The sequence below is a fragment of the Natrix helvetica genome (genome assembly GCF_964273705.1).
Source record: "Natrix helvetica genome assembly, chromosome: Z".
Lineage (NCBI taxonomy): Eukaryota > Metazoa > Chordata > Lepidosauria > Squamata > Natricidae > Natrix > Natrix helvetica.
The window spans coordinates 29,769,931-29,790,617 of NC_138554.1; the positions used below are offsets into that span (position 1 = coordinate 29,769,931).

Genomic DNA, 20,687 nt, shown 5'->3' on the forward strand with positions numbered 1-20,687 from the left:
TGCAGGAACTGGTTAAGTCTAGTCTGATGAAAAGAAGGACTAGGGGAGACATGATAGCTGTGTTCCAATATCTCAGGGGCTGCCACAAAGAAGGAATCAAACTATTTTCCAAAGCACCTGAGGGTAAAACAAGAAGCAATGGATGGAAACTAATCAAGGAGAGAAGTAATTTAGAACTGAGGAGAAATTTCCTGACAGTTAGAACAATTAATCAGTGGGACAACTTGCCTCCAGAAGATGTGAATGCCCCAACACTGGAAGTCTTTAAGAAGATATTCGATAACTATTTGACTGAAGTGGTGTAGGGTTTCCTGCCTATGCAGGGGGTTGGACTAGAAGACTTCCAAGGTCCTTTCCAACTCTGCTATTCTATATTCTATATTCTATTTTACTTTAGTGTTCAGTCATTGAATCATTTCTAACTCATTGTTCTAATGAGTCAATTCCAATAGGATTTCTGCTAGTATTTTCTATCTCATTTTCTTTCAGATTTTTGGCTTCAGTTTTTCAAACTTCAGCCTATTTTTAGTACCTTCATATAATTTACTTCATATGTTGAAGTTTTACTTTTGTTATAACTGCTTCAAATGAATGCTTAGGTTTTCTTTAACTAGTACTGTAGTATTTTGTGTGCTAAATATATTCTAAAGTATATTCTCCAGCACTACAGTTCAAAGGCATCATTTTATATTACCTAATCCATTCTCACAGTTTAACAACTATATGTACAGCCATGGACACTAGGCAGATGCAGGTTCAACATTGTGCACCATTTTGAGTACAGTCTTTAGTCCCGTGAGATTCAGATTAGGTTTCTGGCCACTTCAAACTAGAATAGATTGACTATGCCTGCTTTTTAATATTTTCCAACAGACTAATTTGGCTCTTTTCTTTCATCTTCAGTGAAATATTCTCTTAAATGCTTTATATTTCCAGCCACCAAAATGATATCAGCATAAATTACATCATGAACATAGGATTGCTTTGATTCTGCTGAACCTGTGGAAGTTGACAAGATCCTCCAGAATGTAAATGCCATTATTGTTTTAGTAAGTTGGCTGAGAAGGCAGTGGCATTGTAACACCAGGGCTTCATGAAGGAAACAAATTACCTGGATTCTTTTCAATCGTGTATCAGGCCAAGGTATGGGGCAAAAATAACATTTGTTGTTATTATGGATGACCTCTAGTGAGAGTGGGATGGAGATAGTGTATCCATCCTTCTCTTCTTGACTTATTGGCAGCTTTTGATACTATAGACCACGGATTTCAAAACTATGGCTGTCACATGAGGTTTCACAGGATTTGTCCAATTCATGGAGCTGGAATGGGCTTGGTCTGCATGTGATGCATCCAGCCTGTGGGTCTCCAGATTGACACCCCTGTTATAAACCATGTTATATTTTAAAGCTATCATAGGGAGTTTGGGATGAGTGGCAAACTTCATTCTACTTAACTTCTTCCTCCATAGTCAGTCCTAATCAGTATTGATAGTAGCAAGAGGTCCAACTCATGTCTCCTTTTTTGTGTGGTACAGTTTCTGTAACATCTACGTGAAATCATTGGGCAAAAGTGAAAGTAAAAGCTTCAACTATTACTTCAAAAGTTCAGCAAGTCATTCTTACCTTAATTTCAAATTATACTATCATTTACACAAGTCAGTTAAGGATTATGTTATTAGGAATGCCTAAAAGCTTGAAAAAAAGATAGTGGTATCTATAATGGAATATTTGAAAAATGTAATAATATTTTAGATTATTACACATTGAAATTTCTGCTTAAATGTTTCTCTTTATCAACTGTTCCTTGATGTTCAGTTCAGGTTTTAGGATAATGATGTAACACTTAGGGAAAAAGATACAGCTTAATAATCCAGCACCAGATGCCAAAATAGAGAAGATCTCCACAGACACCATATGTTCTCCATTAGTACCCTGATATGAAGGAATGAAGGACAGCCAGACACTGCAGAAAACCAGCATGCTGAAGGTAATGAATTTGGCTTCATTGAAAGTATCTGGCAACTTCCTGGTTAGGAAAGCCACAGTGAAGCTGACAATAGCCAAAAACCCCAAGTAGCCCAAGACATAATAAAACATACCAAGTGATCCTTCATTGCATTGCACTATAATTTCTCCTGGAAGGGAATACATATCAAACTCTGGGAAAGGAGGAGTTGTGCATAGCCATATAGCACAAATACTAGCCTGAATGAAAGAACAGACAAACAGGATGAGAATGGTCAGTCTTCTCCCAACCCATTTCCTTATCCTAGATCCTGGCTTAGTGGCCATAAAAGCTAGAACTACAGTTATTGTTTTTGCTAATATACAAGAAACAGCCACTGTGAAGATGATACCAAAAGTAATTTGTCGTAAATAGCAAGTCACTATTTGTGGCTTGCCAATAAATAACAAGGAACAGAGAAAACAAAGCAATAAGGAGATGAGCAGACAGTAGGTGAGGTCCCGGTTGTTGGCTTTGACAATGGGCGTGTTCTGGTTCTTGATGAAAACTCCTAATATCAAAATTGTGAGCACAACAAAAAATAAAGCCAAAAATGCTAAAGTAATCCCCAAAGGATGCAGGAAAGAGAGAAAATGTAATCTTTTTGCAATACATTGATTTTTGTTCTCATTTGGAAATTGTTCTTCTAGGCACTGAAAACAGTTGTCCATGTCTAAAAATAAATATAAGCAGATATATAATTCAATGAACTGAATGACCTTTCCTGCCAGAATTTACATAGAAACTTTTGACAAAAAACAGAAATTAAGTTTGAAAAATCAGAATATTAACCATAGCTGATTTTTTCTTAATTCTATTCAGGATGCTAGGTTTTTTTCTTTTTCTTTCTTTTTTCATTTCTGCTGTAATTTTGCACCAGGAAGTTTAAAACCAATTTCTTTGTATTTAAGTACAATGACAATAAAGAGTATACTTATACTTATTTTACCCTGAAATCAATGGCCAATTTCTGGGATCTGCTACTTTACAAATATATATATTTCTAAGAATGTTGTGTATTTATTTTATAGAGCTGACCGAATGGCACATGTATTCCTGTGAAAGATTATTCTTCACACCTAATACCTAATAAGCATTTGGTGTTCTAAACCTATATAGATTTTCACTAGTGCCATTAATGGTTTCTAATTACGGTTTGTAATAATGTATTGCTTTGACCCCAATTCTAAATCAAAGAAAAAGTAAGCATATACTAGGAGGGAGGGGAAGCTCTTTTTTTATCTTGGGATATCTATTCATCTAACTATCATTTATCTATCTATCTACCTATCTATCTATCTATCTATCTATCTATCTATCTATCTATCTATCTATCATCTATCTATCATTTATCTTCTCTGTCTCTCTGTCTCTCTCTGTCCCTTGCATACATACCTATCAAACCTCCATGTGGCAGTGATGCTTGTTCTGGGGGTATACAAAATACTCTATAAATATTTTGGTTTCTTCAGATTCTGGAGAATGAAGCAATGCTTTAGACATTGTTGGTGTGAATTTTTTAACATTCAAAGTTATTCTATTAACCTTACTATCAGTAAAGAAATTATTGTGTGTTTTTCCTACCTGTGTATAATCAATTCATAATATTAATTATTATATTTCCTACCTTTCTGGTCTGAAATCTTCCCATCTGGACAGGGAACACAATCATAGCAACAGAATGGCTGTCCTTCCTTCTTTTTTCGTCTGTAACCTGGATGGCATTTCTCATTACACAGAGCAACAGGCAGGATCTATCCATAGAGCAAATAAATAAATAAACATATCCTTGAAAACATCGTACTTTTTTAATCTGGGGAGCATTTTTTTGTAACTGAGTGGAAAAATTAAAATCTAGGTGAGTTTGGAAATTCAATGACTACAATTCCTAAACAGATATTAATCAAGCTAATCACAGGATTTCTCTACCTTTCAAGATTTATATTATATTTAACATATAATATTATATGCCTCTTTAGCCAATAATCTTGACTATTCTTGACTATTCTATAAAAATGATGTAGTCCTCAGTCCCCACACTAAATATTATATGTTTATTATTACGGTTTCGCATACAGTCAGCAAGGTATACAAATTGGATTTGACATTTTCATACATCTATCAAGTCCTTCTGAATTATCTGGCGTAGGCAGATATTGATGTTTGATGGTGTCAAAGGTATCATCATAGATTGTAAGCTGTTCCAAGTAAAGCACCTTTTGCAGTTGACTGACCTTGATTTTGTCAATGGTGTTCAAGTGGTGCTCCAATTGTTTTGGGATTGTATACTATTGGTGCTATCTTTGTTTTCTTTTGTCAGAGTTGTTCTATTACTATTTATCGGTCTTTGATTCAATAATGTTGCCCAGTTCTTTCTCTTATATTCTGCTGCCTCCAGATACTGCTACATCCACTATTCAGACTTTGCCTTTGCTATCAGCAATTATTAAGTGTGGGGTGTTTTATGGCAGGTGCCTGTCTGTTTGAATTCTAAAGTCCCAAAGCAATGTAGTTTCTTTGTTTTCTATGACTTTTTTATTTTATTCCTCCCTCCTCTAGTTCTTGCTTACAGGCTAATGCACCATTATTGCTACTTTGTCATGCCATTATTTTGTAGTTACTCTGTGCAAGGTGGCAGCAACTAACTACCATATTTTTTGGAGTATAAAAATCACCACCCCACCCCAAAAGAGGGTGAAAATTTGGGTGCATCTTATACATTGAATACAGCATTTTTGGCCTCCGAAAACCCCTCCCCCTTTGCAAAAATGGCTGTGCATAGCCTTTAGGAGGTTTCCAGAGTACTCCTGGGGGATGGGGAGGGGAAAAAGAGTGAACAATGGACCAGATTTTGCTCGTTTTTGCCCCCCCAGACCCCAGGAGCACACTATAAGCCTCTTAAAGGTTACAAGTGCAATTATTTTGACAAAAATGGGCCCATTTCTGCAAACAACAGGCCATTTTTTGCTCATTTTGGGGCCCCTCCAGACCCCAGGAGCACTCTACAAGCCTCCTAAAAGCTATGCATGCCCTTTTTTGACAAAAAAATGGGCCCGTTTTCGCAAAAAATGAGCCGGTTTTGGGAGGTCTGCAGAATGCAAAACCTTTTTTAAAAAAATTGCCTCTTCAAAATCTTGGTGCATCTCATACTCCAGTGCATCTTATACTCTGAAAAATACGGTAGTTGGTCCATTGTTTCTTCACTTTCTTTGTAGAAATGGCATTTGCTGCATCTGTGGCTATCTTCTTAATGCTGGCCTTGTATGCATTGTTCTTAAGGCTTGGTCTAATGCAGCCAGAATTATCATCTTTGTTTCTTCAAGTTTCCTGCTTTTAGTCTTGCCAATCATTTGCTTTGCCTGCTAGATTAGGATTTGATCATTTTATAAAGAGCCTTTGGGTATCAACAAGTCGAACACCAAATGAATATGATTTGATATTGTATGTAAAAGAAAATGATAAAGCAGTACATTCTATATATTCTAAAACACTTTTATGTTTTAGATCGGGGATGGGGGGGAATCAAAAGAATACTTTGTAGGAGATTACCAGACTGAGCCTGAGGAAGGGGTCAATTGTATCATCAGTCATGAGACTCTTCCCTCCCACAAGAGATCTAAATTCAGCCCACCTTGAATTCCTTCTTCTCTTATCTCCCACTAATTTCCCTTGGCTGCTAGTAGTTCACATTCTTATAGAAAGCTTAAGCTTACAATAAATCTTTATACTCATTTGAACTGTCTGGATCTCCTGATTTTCCTGGCACTTGACATTTTTTTTTCAGTTTATAGCTCATTTAAAGTTAAAAGCTCATTTAAAAAAAATAGCATAATAGTATAAGAAAATATTCACTAATTTACTTCTAAGATCTACTAGCTAGGAATCATTTATGAATTACAAACACTTTTTCACTTAGCTTTCCATATTTGAACTTTTATTTGTACTTTACCTGATTAAATGAACTGTGCCACGTGATGGTCTCTCTGTTAAGAGTTAATTGAGAGCCACTCAAAGCTTGTGGATCCAGCCATCCTACTTTCACACGAAGAAGAGATTTGTTTGGGAAAGTGACCCAGTTGATAACATCAAATCCAGCTACCAATTCACCATTTTCATCAAAAGATATGGTATCTTCAGTACTGTGGTTAAATGCCATGGTCTTCAGAAAATGGTGAAGCTAAAATGAAAGAGAAAAACAACTTAAAACATTAAAACTTTGGTTAGTATAGAAGTCCACATTTCTGATTACATTATTAATATACAAAACAAAAAAAAGCAATCCATATCCTGCCACCTTCATTTTAATAAGTAGTTTATTTCACTATTGCTAAACGTTTTGTTAATATCTTAAATAAAAAATTATTTAAAAATTAAGAATATAAAAACTATGCTATATGAATCAAAACATATCAGTCTAATCTGATTCTGTTCATGTGGCAGGTACCTAAAAAAAATTGGGAATTTAATGAAAATCCTATTAGTTTAATAACACCTTCATTTCCCTATCCCCAACAATTAGCCATTGGCATACACAAAAGTAGGACAAGGGATAGAAAACAAACATTACAAGTATGAAAGGGTGGGAAATGAATCATTTTGTTTTCCTGTTTTATCATTTTAGCTTTAGAAGGGTTAGTTACATATTTCTTTATAATTGCTACTGAAAATTCAACAATCCATACTTTTGTTATGATCACCAACATCTGAGCTATGCTTTTGAGTTAAAGTGCAATTATTATTATCTGTATTATATTACAATTAATATTAATGTTAAATTAATTTTTAATTGTATTTGGACCTTGGTTTGAAAAATATAAGGGATAGAATACAACCCTATTCCAGAATACTTGCTGAAGAACAGATTTAAGATGAGTTTGAATCTCAAATGAGAACACAAGTTTACCATTTTGAGATGGTTCACAGGATATTTATCAACTTTCCAAATAAACTTGAAACACATTATATTACCTCTGCCCAGATGATGCCTGGTTATGGTTAAAATGAAATCTACTGAATATCTTCAATTCTGATCTTTTCCATTATAAAAAAATGGCAGTCAGGTCATTTTGTATAGAAATATAGGAAATATAGAAATATAGGAAATACATATAAGAATATGTATAGGAAATATAGAAAACTGAATATGAGAATATCCCTGGGACTAGTTCTCTGGTTTCCATGTGGTATTGAACTAAGCATACAACTATGGTTTCAACAACGGAAATCAAATAAAGATATGTGTGGAACTGAAATTCACGTATCTCATTTCCTGTTGTATTTATTTTCCCAAACCTTTTTGTTTTCCCTGGAAATACATGGAACATTATCACCCCTGTGTAAAAGGTCAAACGTCTCTTCCAAATATCGATACTGATATCAGAACTACTACCGACCTCCGCTCCTTCCGACAAAAACTTAAGACTCACCTGTTCCAATTAGCTGGCCTGGCCCATTTATAGTCCCATTTATACCTCCTGGCAAATATTTTACCCTGGGATAGTTTTTAGGGGTGTTTTCTAATGTATTTTTAAATTTTTAACATTTTAAATCTAACTTTAACTATAGTACAGTAAACTATTGCTACCTCCTCCAGCCACATCTATATTTATTTTATATTTATATTATGTATATTTACTGTTTTTAATATGACTGTACACCGCCCCGAGTCCCTTCTGGGAGAGGGGCGGTCTAGAAATCAAATAAAAGTTAAAAAGTTAAAGTTAAATCTATATAAATTAGATTTGCAGCCTTTTCCATGTAAATTGACATTGGTTTTGCATATTATTCTCATTAATTTCCTTTATTTATTTCCTAAATATAAGAGCAGGAAGGATTCAAAATTTGCTCATAGCAGAACTGTCCCATGACAACAGTGACAAAATGTTTGAAACATGTTTTTGTCCAAAATTCTTTCAGAGCCTCAAAAAAGAGATATGCTACAGTAAGTCCCATGTTAACTTCCCTGAACAATTCATACAAATAGAAAACAAAGGAAAGGAATATTTTATCTTTAGTCAGGAGGCAAAGATTTAATGTCCCTTGCACTATGGTAGCTAGTGTGCTGTCCAAAGTCTCTGAGCATACAAAACATATATGTTAACCAGTTAGACTAGTTTTGGCATTTTTGTCTTTCTATTGAGTCTTTCCCAAGAACCTGGGAAAGGTAATTTGTCACAGATACTGTCACAGGATGTAAGCTAATTCAAACAAATTTGTCTTTTAAATTGAAGAAGCATAATTTCCTCAATGTTGATGGTGTTGAAGAGATGGTTCAGAATGTTTTGAGATTGCACCCAATGTGACTATTAGTAATATTTTCCTTCTTTTGTCAGCCGTAACTCTTCTATTTGCAGCATTTGTATTTTATATGTTTCTCTGATTCTTCCTTTTCTATTTTACTATCTGTAGATATTGCAGCATCTATTACCCAGATTTTTTTTTCTCTCTTTCATATTGACAATTGTTAAGTATGAGGTGATATGTGTTAGGGGATATGTGGCTTGTCAGTTTAAATTCTTATGACCTAGATGACTTTAGCTTCTTGATTTCCTATTATTTTGTGTGTTTTATGTTACCACCATTTCTTGCTGTAGACAAATTATATTACTTAAACATATTCCTGTGTACCACTATTGCTACTTTGCCATGTGTTGTTTTTAGTCATCTTATGTGATATTCATTGTTTTGGCTGTTTACAAAGTCAGTCAGATGTTTAGGCAGAGTTTAGCATTTTTATCCATCTATTATATTTTTCCCAAGGACTGGACCAGGGGTGAAATGCTACCAGTTCGGACCACTTCGCCCAAAATGGTAGCAAAGATGCCAACTATTTGCTTGAACCAGTAGTAAAAATACTACTACTAGTTCAGGTAAACCGTTTTTTTCCTATGAGCAGCTATGCCACACAATTTATATTAGTTAGAAAGCAGGATTTCCTGCTTTCTAACTAAACCTAAATAAAGTGGCACAGCGGATCTCCCCCTCACTGTTTGCTTACCTCGCTGTTCACTTACTCGCTTGCAAGGCACGTTTGGTAGCAGGCTCCGCCCACTCACCTGGACATCATTTTGATGCTCTGCACATGCACAGAAGCTCCTGCGCATGTCCAGAGGTGGCACGTGCGAGCGAAGTGACATAGGCAGATAGTATTAAATATGTTGCCATAGCATGTAAACTGTTTCAAGTAAAGCAGTCTTTTGCATTGACTTATGGTTATTGTTGTTCTTGTTGTTGTTGTTTATTGCACATATGCTGTATACTATGCTCTATGAGAGATAGGCAGGCAGCAGACAGACAGGCAGACAGACAAGAATAGGAAAAGTTAAAGAAATATTAGATTAGTCCCATGAACTAGAATATAGTTTCATTGCTTTTGTGTGGTCTGTGATGGCTAGGGAAGAAAGATATTTCATCACAGACAAGATACAAAATTTGAGATCAGAATATTGTAAAGAAATATAGACTTTTTGATTAGAAGCAATAGTTATTATATATTGTCTAAATAATATTAAAGAGAATTATATTTTGAAAAGCATTACCCGCCAATGTAACAGATCTGAGGGATCTAACCTACAGGTGGGATATAAGAACATCTTATGCAAAGCATGTGCAATGGCATGGACTGCATTATAGATGCTGTAGCTTTGACTGGTCATAGTTATTTCAAAGAGAGTTCCAGGAAGATTTTCTAAGTTCTCCTTTCCAGTGCAAGAATTATTATTATTATTATTATTGTCCTCATGAGAATTAGAAAAAAGGCAGTTGAATGCTTGTTCCCAAAATATCTTGATAAACCCATCTTCTTTTGACCAGGTAGGTTGTAGAGAACGCAGAAATTCTGTAAATCCCAGCACTTCTTTTGAGTGACTTGCCAAAGACAAGGCACCATGAAAAAAATGTATATCAAAATCTCGGTGAAATGTCTCTGATGAGAAATCCCACTGGGCTGTCATAAGCCACATCTTGCCTCTGGTTAGTTGTATTGACTTTTGTATGTTCCCATAAATGTATACTAGCCATTTCAAGCATGAGACAGCTTGGGGTTCTGCATTTACAATATAGACCTTAACATTGGATTTGGCTAATGATGCAGCCATTTCAAAAACAGTTTCAAATGACTCAGCATTCTCTAAAACACCAGAAAGGGTTAGAGTTCTTTCAATGATTGCTGCACAGATTGCATACTGGGAAAGCATGGGTAACAAGGCCTGCACAAATTTTTCTCCTTGATCATCATCCGGTGAAATAATTCCAATCCATTTCCATTGGAAAAAAAGAAGCAGCTGAATAAGTCCCATGTACTGATTTGTTTCACTAGGGATCATTCGGTAGAAAAAGGGGAGTTGTATTTTAATGTTCGTCACTGGAGCAAACACACAGCAAGCAATCTAAGTTAAAAATATATTTTAAAAAACAAAAGAAGGGTAAATTATAACAGTTGGTTCTGAATTTTCCATATACTATTAACATTCTCATATCTCTTTCATTGTTTCTAACCTTCAATTGGCTAGAACATATGACAACACTTTTTTGAATCAATATACATCTACATCAGATAACTTAAAGAATGCATAAAAAGCTTGGACTCATTACTTCCTTGGGATAGCAAGCAATCTAAGTAAAAGCAAAAGAAACAGAGTTATTTAAAGAAATAAAGACAGATATAATTATAATGGCCATGATTTATCACAATTTCCTGTGCAGTAAACACATATCTGAAGATTTTTTTAACTAAAGGATTGGTTTTAATATTCTGAACCATAATTTTTCCATACATTGGGCATACATTTAGTTCTAAATAAGATTCCTAATAACAGATTTTGAGGCAAGAAATAATACTTTTTGGGAAACCACCATCAAAAGCGGGAATTTGAGTCTGTGACTATTTGCAAATGTGAACATCCCACATCATTTTACATTTGTTGAAACAAAATAATTGCCCTTTTTCATCACTGAAGTAAAGTTATATTCTCCTGTAATCCCTGTAATCTCCTCCTTCTTCCAAAAAGTAGTACAAACAAGAAAAGAACGGGAATCTTTTCCAAAATCCACATGAGGATGTAATTCTATTAAGACATTTTAAGATTTCATAATGTAAACATTTCAAAGATTAAGAATTCTTCAAAGCTAAATTGTTGTTAAAAACTTTAGAAATAAAATGGGGGAGAAGTAAATTTGACTGAGCTAGAGGGGAGATCTAAAATTGTCTTCCCTAAGAATACCCTTAAACTACATTCCTGGTTTACTTAAACTCTCAATGTGATTATTACTTAAAGATTTACCAAATAAAACTAATAGTCCCTCTCCCCCTTTTCTCATTATTTTTACCCCACAAGAGGTATATTTCTTGACCATAGTCATAGGGCCTTTATTTAATTCATACAGAAATTTGTTTTCAATTTGTATTAACTGAACAAGCAGCATTGCATTGTAAAATTCCTGGCCGATCTGCACATACCTGTGGAATCTTATAGATGCCTAAAATGGTAGCCATATGAAGAGAGACTTTGGCATCAAGTCCTCCAATGACAGCTATCAAATTAGTTTGCTTTTTGCAGTTGTAATTTGGAATAGTCTTCTTCTGGGAAGACAGAAGTTTCAGGGTGTTCTGATAAGACATCTTTGCATTATTGTAGCTGTCATAAATGTGGAACCCTATGCTGATATTTGGCAATATGTTGGGATTCTCATTGATCTGCCTCACAGCAAATATTAATGAAAGTACATGTTGGTAATTCTTTAACATTGCCCTAAGGAAAGATGTATATAACATATGAAATAACTACCACGTTATTTTGTATGCATATTACTGCATTTAGAAACAAATTTAAATGTTTGAAAAGTCACATATAGGCTTACACAGAAATGAATTTTCATTGACATACTTTGAGTACTGTATGACAAATAACAACTTTTTTGTTTTTGTGACTCAATTTTAAGCTATAATTTTTTCCAATCAAGTTGAATAAAAAATATGCTGCTCTAAAATTAAGCTTGACTTAGTGTTTTCAAGGACATAAATGTAGCTTTGTTTCAAGCATTATGGAACTAGCCCGTCTCAGCCATCAGTGATTTTTCTCACTTAGTCTAATCAACAATCCAATCTAGAAATCCTATAATTCCTCTCCTAGTAATTAGCAAGCCTGAAAATTCTTAGTCATTACAATCAGTTAAGGATAGATAAATGGTTAAATATTAACTGTAAAACCAAAAGTCAAAGCTAATTTATTTCATATATAGATGTTTTATTCAATAGCAATGGAAAGCAATGGAAAGTATTAACTATAGATTGTCTAAAACTGCAAAATAAAAATTTAAAATCTAATGTTCTTGGGGTATTGCAATCACAGAAACAACCTGCATCTAGGTCTTTATTTTTTAAAATTAATAAAATTAAGGGGGAAAATATATTTCTATTGCTACAGTGATCAAAACTTTCAACAGAAGTAATGCCTTGCTGGGTTTTTCCTTGCGGAATAGAAGAGTGTAGATCAGGTGGGTTCAGGCAGTCACTATTGCCGGTTTGCTTGTGGGCATGCATGCACGGTGCAAAAAAATTGTTCTGTGCATGCATAGAAGCAAAAAAGCAAGATGGCCTATGGCACCATCCAGAGAACTGGTTCAGGGGGCATGGCAGGCTGGGGTCATTGCCAGTTCCAGTAACCCAGGCCGCCAAACCACTACCAGTTCAGCTGGGCCGGTAGGAACCCACCATTGGTGTAGATAAGATTTGTCTTCTTTTCTCCTCACTTCTCTTCCCTTATTTTTCCCCATCTCCCTGTCCTCTCTTTCTCACTGCCTGCTTCTAGCTATGGCATACTAGAAATAGATTAAAAAATAGGATGTATCCAATATTCATTTTTTTCTGAGATTATAGGCTGGTCCCCAACACAAAGGGAAAAGGTGTACCTTGGGAATTTTGTTCTTCCCCAACCCACTCCACCCCAAAAAAGAAAGTGATGTAATTTATTGATTTTTCTGTGTTAAAACAAATGAGTTTAAAGTGGCTTAAGTGAAGCAGTGTTATATTATTATACATTGAAACTCACATCTGTGGAATATCAATGGAAAGATTTAAAGTGGCTTAAGTGAAACAGTGTTATATTATTGTACATTGAAACTCACATCTGTGGAATATCTATGTAATGCCAACAGAACATGTAAAAATGTAGATATTTATATAGTCACAGGTATTTTTAAACAAATTAGTTTGAGCCTAACAAATTACATACATACATACATACATATATACATACATACATACATACATACATACATACATACATACATACATATTTGTTTTCGTAGATTTTCACGGGTATAGGTATGCTGGTTTTGTTGTATTCGGGTCTTTTCCCGTGTAAGGTTGAGATTGTCTTTGCAACATTTCGGCAGGATCTCACCTGCCATCTTCAAGCGTGGGCTTAAAATGGGTTAAAAAAATCCATTTTAAGCCCACGCTTGAAGATGGCAGGTGAGATCCTGCCGAAACGTTGCAAAGACAATCTCAACCTTACACGGGAAAAGACCCGAATACAACAAAACCAGCATATATATATATATATATATATATATATATATATATATATATATATATATATATATATATATATATATATATATATATATATATACACACACACACACACACAAATGATGAAATATGATACTGTGATCTGTTTAAAAAGGAAAGTGAATTAAACGACTCAAAAAACAAACATGGAAATGCTAGTATTATTTTAGAGAAAGAAGATGAAAAATGTAGTAATAAACCCAGATCCTACCTTGAAGGAAGTCGTAGGATAAGAACTATCAAGGGATTTTAAAAAAGCAAAACGTGTCATGATATAGAAGTAGAACATAGAACCAAGTGAATTAAAATTTATTTCTGTAAGATTAACAATAACGAACACTTCAAAAATAGTTTTTTCAAGCTTTTTTTAATGAATTAGATCACAGTCAGAATACTTCCTACTTCCGGTTACTACTACCACCAGATGAAATTTCCTTACATGAGTTCTTCTACCACCTTTGTTTCGGGATGTTCCTCAAAGTTGCTTATTTCCAGCAGGCAATCAAATTGTGCAGCAATCCCTCCGATTATTACATCCCCTGGTTTGGAATACTCATATGGGAACTGGAAGGGATCACTCATAGAGCAGATGTTATCATGTGCCTTGAAATTAGTTAGGAAATTAGTTAGGACCAGATGGAGCAGCTGCCAAAGTAAAAGCTGCAGCAAAAATACCCTTTCCATGGCACTCATTGCTTTAAGACACTGTCCAGTACTGCTATTTTTTTGAGTCTGCATGTTTTATCAATATTCAGTCTACATTACACTATTAATTTTAAAAGGATAATAAAACATTTCACTTTAATAAGATTTATCTTTGGATTTCTCCTTGAAAATATGCATGTACCCTAAAATACACATTTTAGCTTTATTTTTCCCCAAATGCATATTTTCTCTTCATTCTTTTTTTTTAAAAAAAATGAAATACATTTTAAGTGCAGAACTGCAGCATGTATAATCCAAATAAGCAGCTTATTGAGCTGAGAAAGACAACTTAGATTAATTAATTTACAAATTTTTTGATCCAAACAAATTCTGAAAGTAATCAGTACTGGATTCTTCTGATAAAATGAAACATCAGACTGATGGGACGCTGCCTATCTTTGCAGTTTATTTTTTAGTTTCAAATGCACCACAATATTTTATATTAACTTTCATATGTTGTTACTGAAGGAGTTCACTGGTTTGAGAAAATGCATCTGGGTTTGGCAGAGGAATAATCTAACATAATTACAATGTTCAAAGACTTGTCAATAGGGAATGGTGTAATACTTTATATTATACAACTTTATGGGAAACAAAACAAAACCGAATATTTAGGTTATTAAAATTATTAACATGAATTAATATTCATGTTATTAAAAGAAGTGAAGGAACATTCTGAATTGTTATAATGTATGTGAGAAAATTACAAAATTTGTCAGATAAATATAGGAGACTATTTATAACTCAGGATTGAAATTAGGGGTCCTTGGTGCTCTGTGCGCTTGATAATCTTCCAGCAGATATTTCATTACCCAAAGTAGACAACATCCTCAGGGCTGGTAGGGAATTGGGCTTGCTCTTATTATATATTCTAGTACCTCTATTCTTTCTGATTTTACCCACATGAAATATATATATGGATTCTCTCTTTCCAGGGTTCATTCAAATAAATATTTCTGATATAACAAACTCATATGATCCTATCCCACTTAAAAAAAGGGGGGGTAGAGGTAGACTGGATCCCCAAGATGTGAATCCATGGAAGGTAGAATTTAAATATGATTTTGTGATGGCTGTGTTAGTGCAAGATAATTCTTGTTTCAGGCAATTAATAATTAATTATGACAACTCTAATATGCTAATCTTTTCTAACAATAATTCTTGTTTCAGGCAATTAATAATTAATTATGACAACTCTAATATGCTAATCTTTTCTAACAAAAAACAAAAGTACAAATGCACAATTGATTCCCATGAACTGGAACAGATTGAATTCTTTAAAACAGGGCTGTCTAACTTGTGGCCCATGGGCTGAATGCCTCACACACCCATGCCCGGTTTAGCAAAGAGGAAAAAAGTCATGATATGTCATATGATGCCGCTGTGAGGACGTGAGTTTGACACTCCTGCTTTAAATAGTTGGGCATAGTATTTCAGGCCATGGGGAAATTAACATCCTATGTAAACTATAGGTAGTTCTCAATTTATGGCCAAAACTCAACCCAACCCAAAATTTATGTTGCTAAGTGAGAAATTTGTTAAATGGGTTTTCCCCTATTTTATGACCTTTCCTGCACTATTTGTTAAGTCAATCACGTAAGTTGTTAAGTTAGTCAAATGGTTGTTAAATAATTTGGCTTCCCCATTTACTTTGCTTGTCAGAAGATCACAAAAGGAAATCACACGATCCAGGAATACTGTAACTGTCAGAAATGTCAGTTGCCAAGCATCTGAATTTTGATCACATGACTATGGGGATGCTGGAACAGTCATAAGTGTGAAAAATAGTCATAAATCATTTTTTTCAGTGCCATTGTAACTTCAAACAGTCACTAAATAAATGAAATGTTGTCGAGGACTACCTATGTATCTTTTCTACTGCCCAAAAGAGTACACAAGAGCACACAAACAATAATTAAATTTCATAGGCAACAATATGTCCCAGCTGGGACTAAATTATTTACAGCAGATATAGTTGCCCAACTATTATATGGCATACAACTGGTTCCTGTAGTCTACAATCTGTCTGGAAATCCATTCACATAAAAGACATTTAACTATGCAACTCAGGCCATATAAAAACATGAGGGCTTATGAAGCTATTCAATCAAATTTTCCCAGGGATTTTTTTGGCACCCCAAAATGCTCCCCCCAATGCAGTTCTGAGGATTGAAGCCAATGTGTCAAGTATTATGAGCCATGGTTAGAATGCAGTATTTCAGGCTAATTCTGCCAACTACCAGTAGTTCAGTTCTCACTGGCTCAGGGTTGACTCAGTCTTCCATTCTTCTAAGGTCGGTAAAATGAGGACCCAGATTGTTGGGAGAAATATGCTGACTCTGTAAACTGCTTAGAGAGGGTTGGAAAGAACTAGGAGGTGGTATATAAGTAGGTGTTACTGCTATTAATGCTTGGGCCTGGACTAGGCCATAGAATTATGTTTGAGCCTACAGGCTGAATGCCTTTGCTGGTGTTAAATATTTACCAATCCCATTGACATTGTACCTGCATAATAGAATGCTGTGGTCTGGGCCTCTCTGAATATTTGGCGAATTAACCCTGGAGAAGGCCAAATCAATAGAAAAAGAGAAAATGAGGGACATTGATCAACAACATGATATTTCCAGAGTCCTTAAATCACATTACGAACTGTTAAACAGTCACAAGACTGCATTGCGGGGTACTTATACAATTTATAATTTATAGGGTACAAAGTGGAGAATTAGCAGCTGGCTTTGATATTGTCAACTGGGTGACTATTCCTAATAAATCTTTCTTAAGAAGAAAAGTTGGAATAATTGATCCACAAGCTCTACCAGGCCAGGTGTTAGATATTAACATATATCGTGGCAAGTCTCCTCTCTGGTCCGCTGCTACAGCGGGAAACAGGTATCGTTCTGATTGGTCGAGGGGCGTACCCGATCCCTATAAAAGGGGAACCCTCCGACCACAGAGCAAGCTGGATCACTACTACTATTAATAAAGAGCTGTTAAGTCACTTCGTGTCCGCAGTCTGTTTCTCGTTGCCCAGATCTAACATTGGCGATGAAGGTGGGATCGAGAGGCAGATAGGACGAAGAACGCTACTCCAGAATCTCCGGATTTGATCCAGCCCAGGAATTCGGCAGAAATTCCGGCAGCCATCTCGGTCACCGCAGCGCGGCAAATTCAAACGAGAGAAGATGGCGATGCACACTCCCCCCGCTCCATTCGACCCAGCGAACGACGAGTGGGAAGCCTTCATGATTCGATTCGAGTGTTTTCTCGAACCGAACGAATACACGGGGATCACCGACGCCCGGAAGAAAAACATCTTCCTCGGCTACTGCGGGAAAGAAGTCTTCAACACGGCCAGAGACCTCACCGCGCCTACTCCGATACAGGCAGTATCATGGACGGCGTTGCAACAGGCTCTACAGACTCATTACGCGCCAAAACCTTCCCGCCATGTTTGCCGCAAGGAATTCAACACGCGGAACCAGAAGGCGGGAGAATCAATCAATCAATATGTTGCAGCCCTGCGTAAAGCAGCAACTCACTGCGAGTTCAGGGATCTGGACGAGCATATCCTAGCGCAGCTTATCTGTGGGTTAAGAGACATTTCACTACAAAAGAAGCTGTTGGCAAACCCAAATTTAACCCTACAGATAGCTCTAAACGAAGCAAGAGCGTCAGAGTCAGCGGAGAAATCATCGGTAACCATACAACGCGGTTTCAGCGTAAACCAGCCAGTACCAAGGCAAACCAGAGTTCACTACGAGGACACAAGCCCCGACTACGAGGATCCCGAGTTCGAGGACAGTCACCTGATGCGGAGCAGTCACTTGAGGCCTGGGGGGAGACCCGGATTCCGTTTGCCGCCCTGCGCAAGCTGCGGAGGGAATGACCCCAGGTCTACCTGTAGGTTCAGGAACGTTGTTTGTTCGCACTGCAACAAACTTGGGCACATCGCACGAGTGTGCCGGAGCGAAGTCCCTGCCTCACGGCAGCCACCCATGTACCGCCAACAGAAGCCCAACCCAGGGGCTTGGCGAAATCAAAAAGGGCGCCCAGAGAGAAATCCACAAGTGTTTACCCAGAGAGAAAATTCCCAAAGAGCTGAGCGAGCGTATCCCCAGAGAGATGACACACAAGGAGCTGAGCGAGCGTATTCCCAGAGAGACTACACACAAAGAGCTGAGAGAGCGTTCTATCAAGACGCTCAACGAGAGTATTTTCAGGATACAGATGCTGAGATAGAGTTGACCCAGAGAGAGGAATTGCGAACGTATCTCACAACAATAAGCCAGGTCCGCACCAAGCGGCCTAAAAAACTGAAAGTCACAGTCCTCTTGGAGGGCTCACCTTGCGAGCTGGAAGTTGATACAGGATCATCCCTGATGATCATTTCATGGGCATCCATGAAACAAGCTATCCCTAGCCTCAAAAAGAGCCAACTACGCGCTCCAGACATCCTGCTACGAGACTACCAGGGGAACCGAGTCCCCATCGTGGGCCAAGGCACGTTCCAGATCCGTTTCAAGGACATCGTAGCCCTGCTGCCCGTGACCATCGCCAGCGCACCATTACAAAACCTCCTAGGACTGGATTGGTTTGAATCCTTGGGGCTAGAAGTCACCGGAATCAACGCCGTGGAAAACAGCAGCGCTGAGCAGATTTTTAAGGAGTTCGAGGATGTGTTCAGCCCCGGTCTTGGTAAGTATGTGGGTAAACTGATATCATTCAATTTAGACCCCAAAGTGGCGCCAATCCGACTCAAACCGAGACGAGTGCCTTTTGCACTCCGCCCAAAAATAGATAAGGAAATTGATAAGTTAGTGGAGCAAGGAGTCCTTGAGCCGGTGGATCACGCGCGCTGGGAAACACCCATTGTGACCCCAGTCAAACCAGACGGATCAGTCCGCATCTGTGCGGACTATAAATGCACAATTAATGTCGCGCTACAACAAAGCGCATATCCTGTGCCTGTAGTACAGCACTTATTGCACTCGTTGGGGCCAGGAAAGGTATTTGCTAAATTAGACATGGCACAAGCTTACCAGCAGTTGCCCGTAGATAGCGCCACAGCGGAGGCCCAAACTATAGTGACGCATAGAGGAGCATTCAAATACAACCGGCTACAATTCGGTGTGAGTATTGCTCCAGGATTGTTCCAGAGCGTCATGGAACAACTTTTGCAAGGGATACCGGGAGTCGTCCCCTATTTTGACGACATCTTGGTGTCCGCTGCAAACGAGGAGCAATTAAATAAAAGAGTCAGAACTGTTTTGGCCAGAATCAGAGAAAAGGGTCTCCGCCTCAAAAAGGAAAAATGCCAAATTAACGTGCCGAGCGTAGAATTCCTGGGTTATAGAATCGATGGTCAGGGAATACACCCCACTTCAAAGAAAATTAAGGCGATCCAGGACGCCCCCACACCACGAAATCAGACCGAGTTGCAGGCCTTCCTCGGACTACTTAACTTCTACAGCATTTTTCTGAGACAGAAGGCGACCGTTGCTGAGCCACTACACCGTCTACTCCAGAGGAACACACCATGGAAATGGGGACGATCCGAAGCAGCAGCTTTTGCCGGAGTAAAGCGCCTGCTCACCACTGAATCGCTGTTAGTCCAATACAGCCAGACACTACCGCTGGTATTGACCTGCGACACATCACCTTTTGGAGTCGGCGCAGTCCTCAGCCACCGGATGCCCAACGGAAAAGAAGCACCCATCGCCTTCTACTCCAGGACTCTTTCATCGGCCGAGAGGAATTACAGCCAGATGGACAGGGAAGCGCTAGCTGCTGTAGCTGGAGTAAAACGTTTCCACGAATATCTCTACGGCCGCGATTTTGAACTGATTACAGATCACAAACCGCTGTTGGGACTTTTGGCGGGAAACCGCCCCACTCCAGTCTCCCTTTCTCCACGCATGACCAGGTGGACTGTTTTCCTGGCTGCATACTCATACAAGTTAATTCATCAACCGGGCTCCACTCTAGGACACGCAGACGCACTCAGCCGTTGCCCACTACCGGACCTTTTGCCAGACCCCACTCCCGAAGTACCGGTGCTGCTCATTGATTGTTTGGACTCAGGACCGGTTTCTTCCTACGATGTTGCAAGGTTTTCTTCTAAAGACAATTTAATAAAGCAAGTTCAAACTTGGGTTTGGAGGGGGTGGCCGAAGGGAAACGTGGGCCCGGAATTCAAAGTGTTTTGGTCAAAACGGGATGAACTCTCAGTGTTACAAGGTTGTTTATTGTGGGGGGATCGAGTCGTTATTCCGTATGCCTTGCGTAGGAATGTATTAGATGCTTTACATGTTGGTCATCCGGGGATTGTTAGGATGAAGGCGTTAGCAAGAAGTTACGTTTGGTGGCCAAATATGGACAAAGAAATAGAGGAATGGGTGGCCACT

The 20,687-nt window shown here is 37.6% G+C and overlaps 1 protein-coding gene across 1 annotated transcript; it reads right to left on the reverse strand.

The window, feature by feature from the left end:
• Positions 1-1,777: 1,777 nt before the first annotated feature.
• Positions 1,778-14,160, reverse strand: LOC309401362 (vomeronasal type-2 receptor 26-like; the record flags this gene model as incomplete). The annotated part of the gene is made up of 6 exons (XM_081970432.1): positions 1,778-2,679; positions 3,634-3,760; positions 5,956-6,183; positions 9,545-10,393; positions 11,464-11,755; positions 14,018-14,160. The coding sequence occupies 6 exons, from the start codon at positions 14,158-14,160 to the stop codon at positions 1,778-1,780; spliced, it is 2,541 nt and encodes an 846-aa protein (XP_081826558.1).
• Between the last annotated feature and the right edge of the window lie 6,527 nt (positions 14,161-20,687).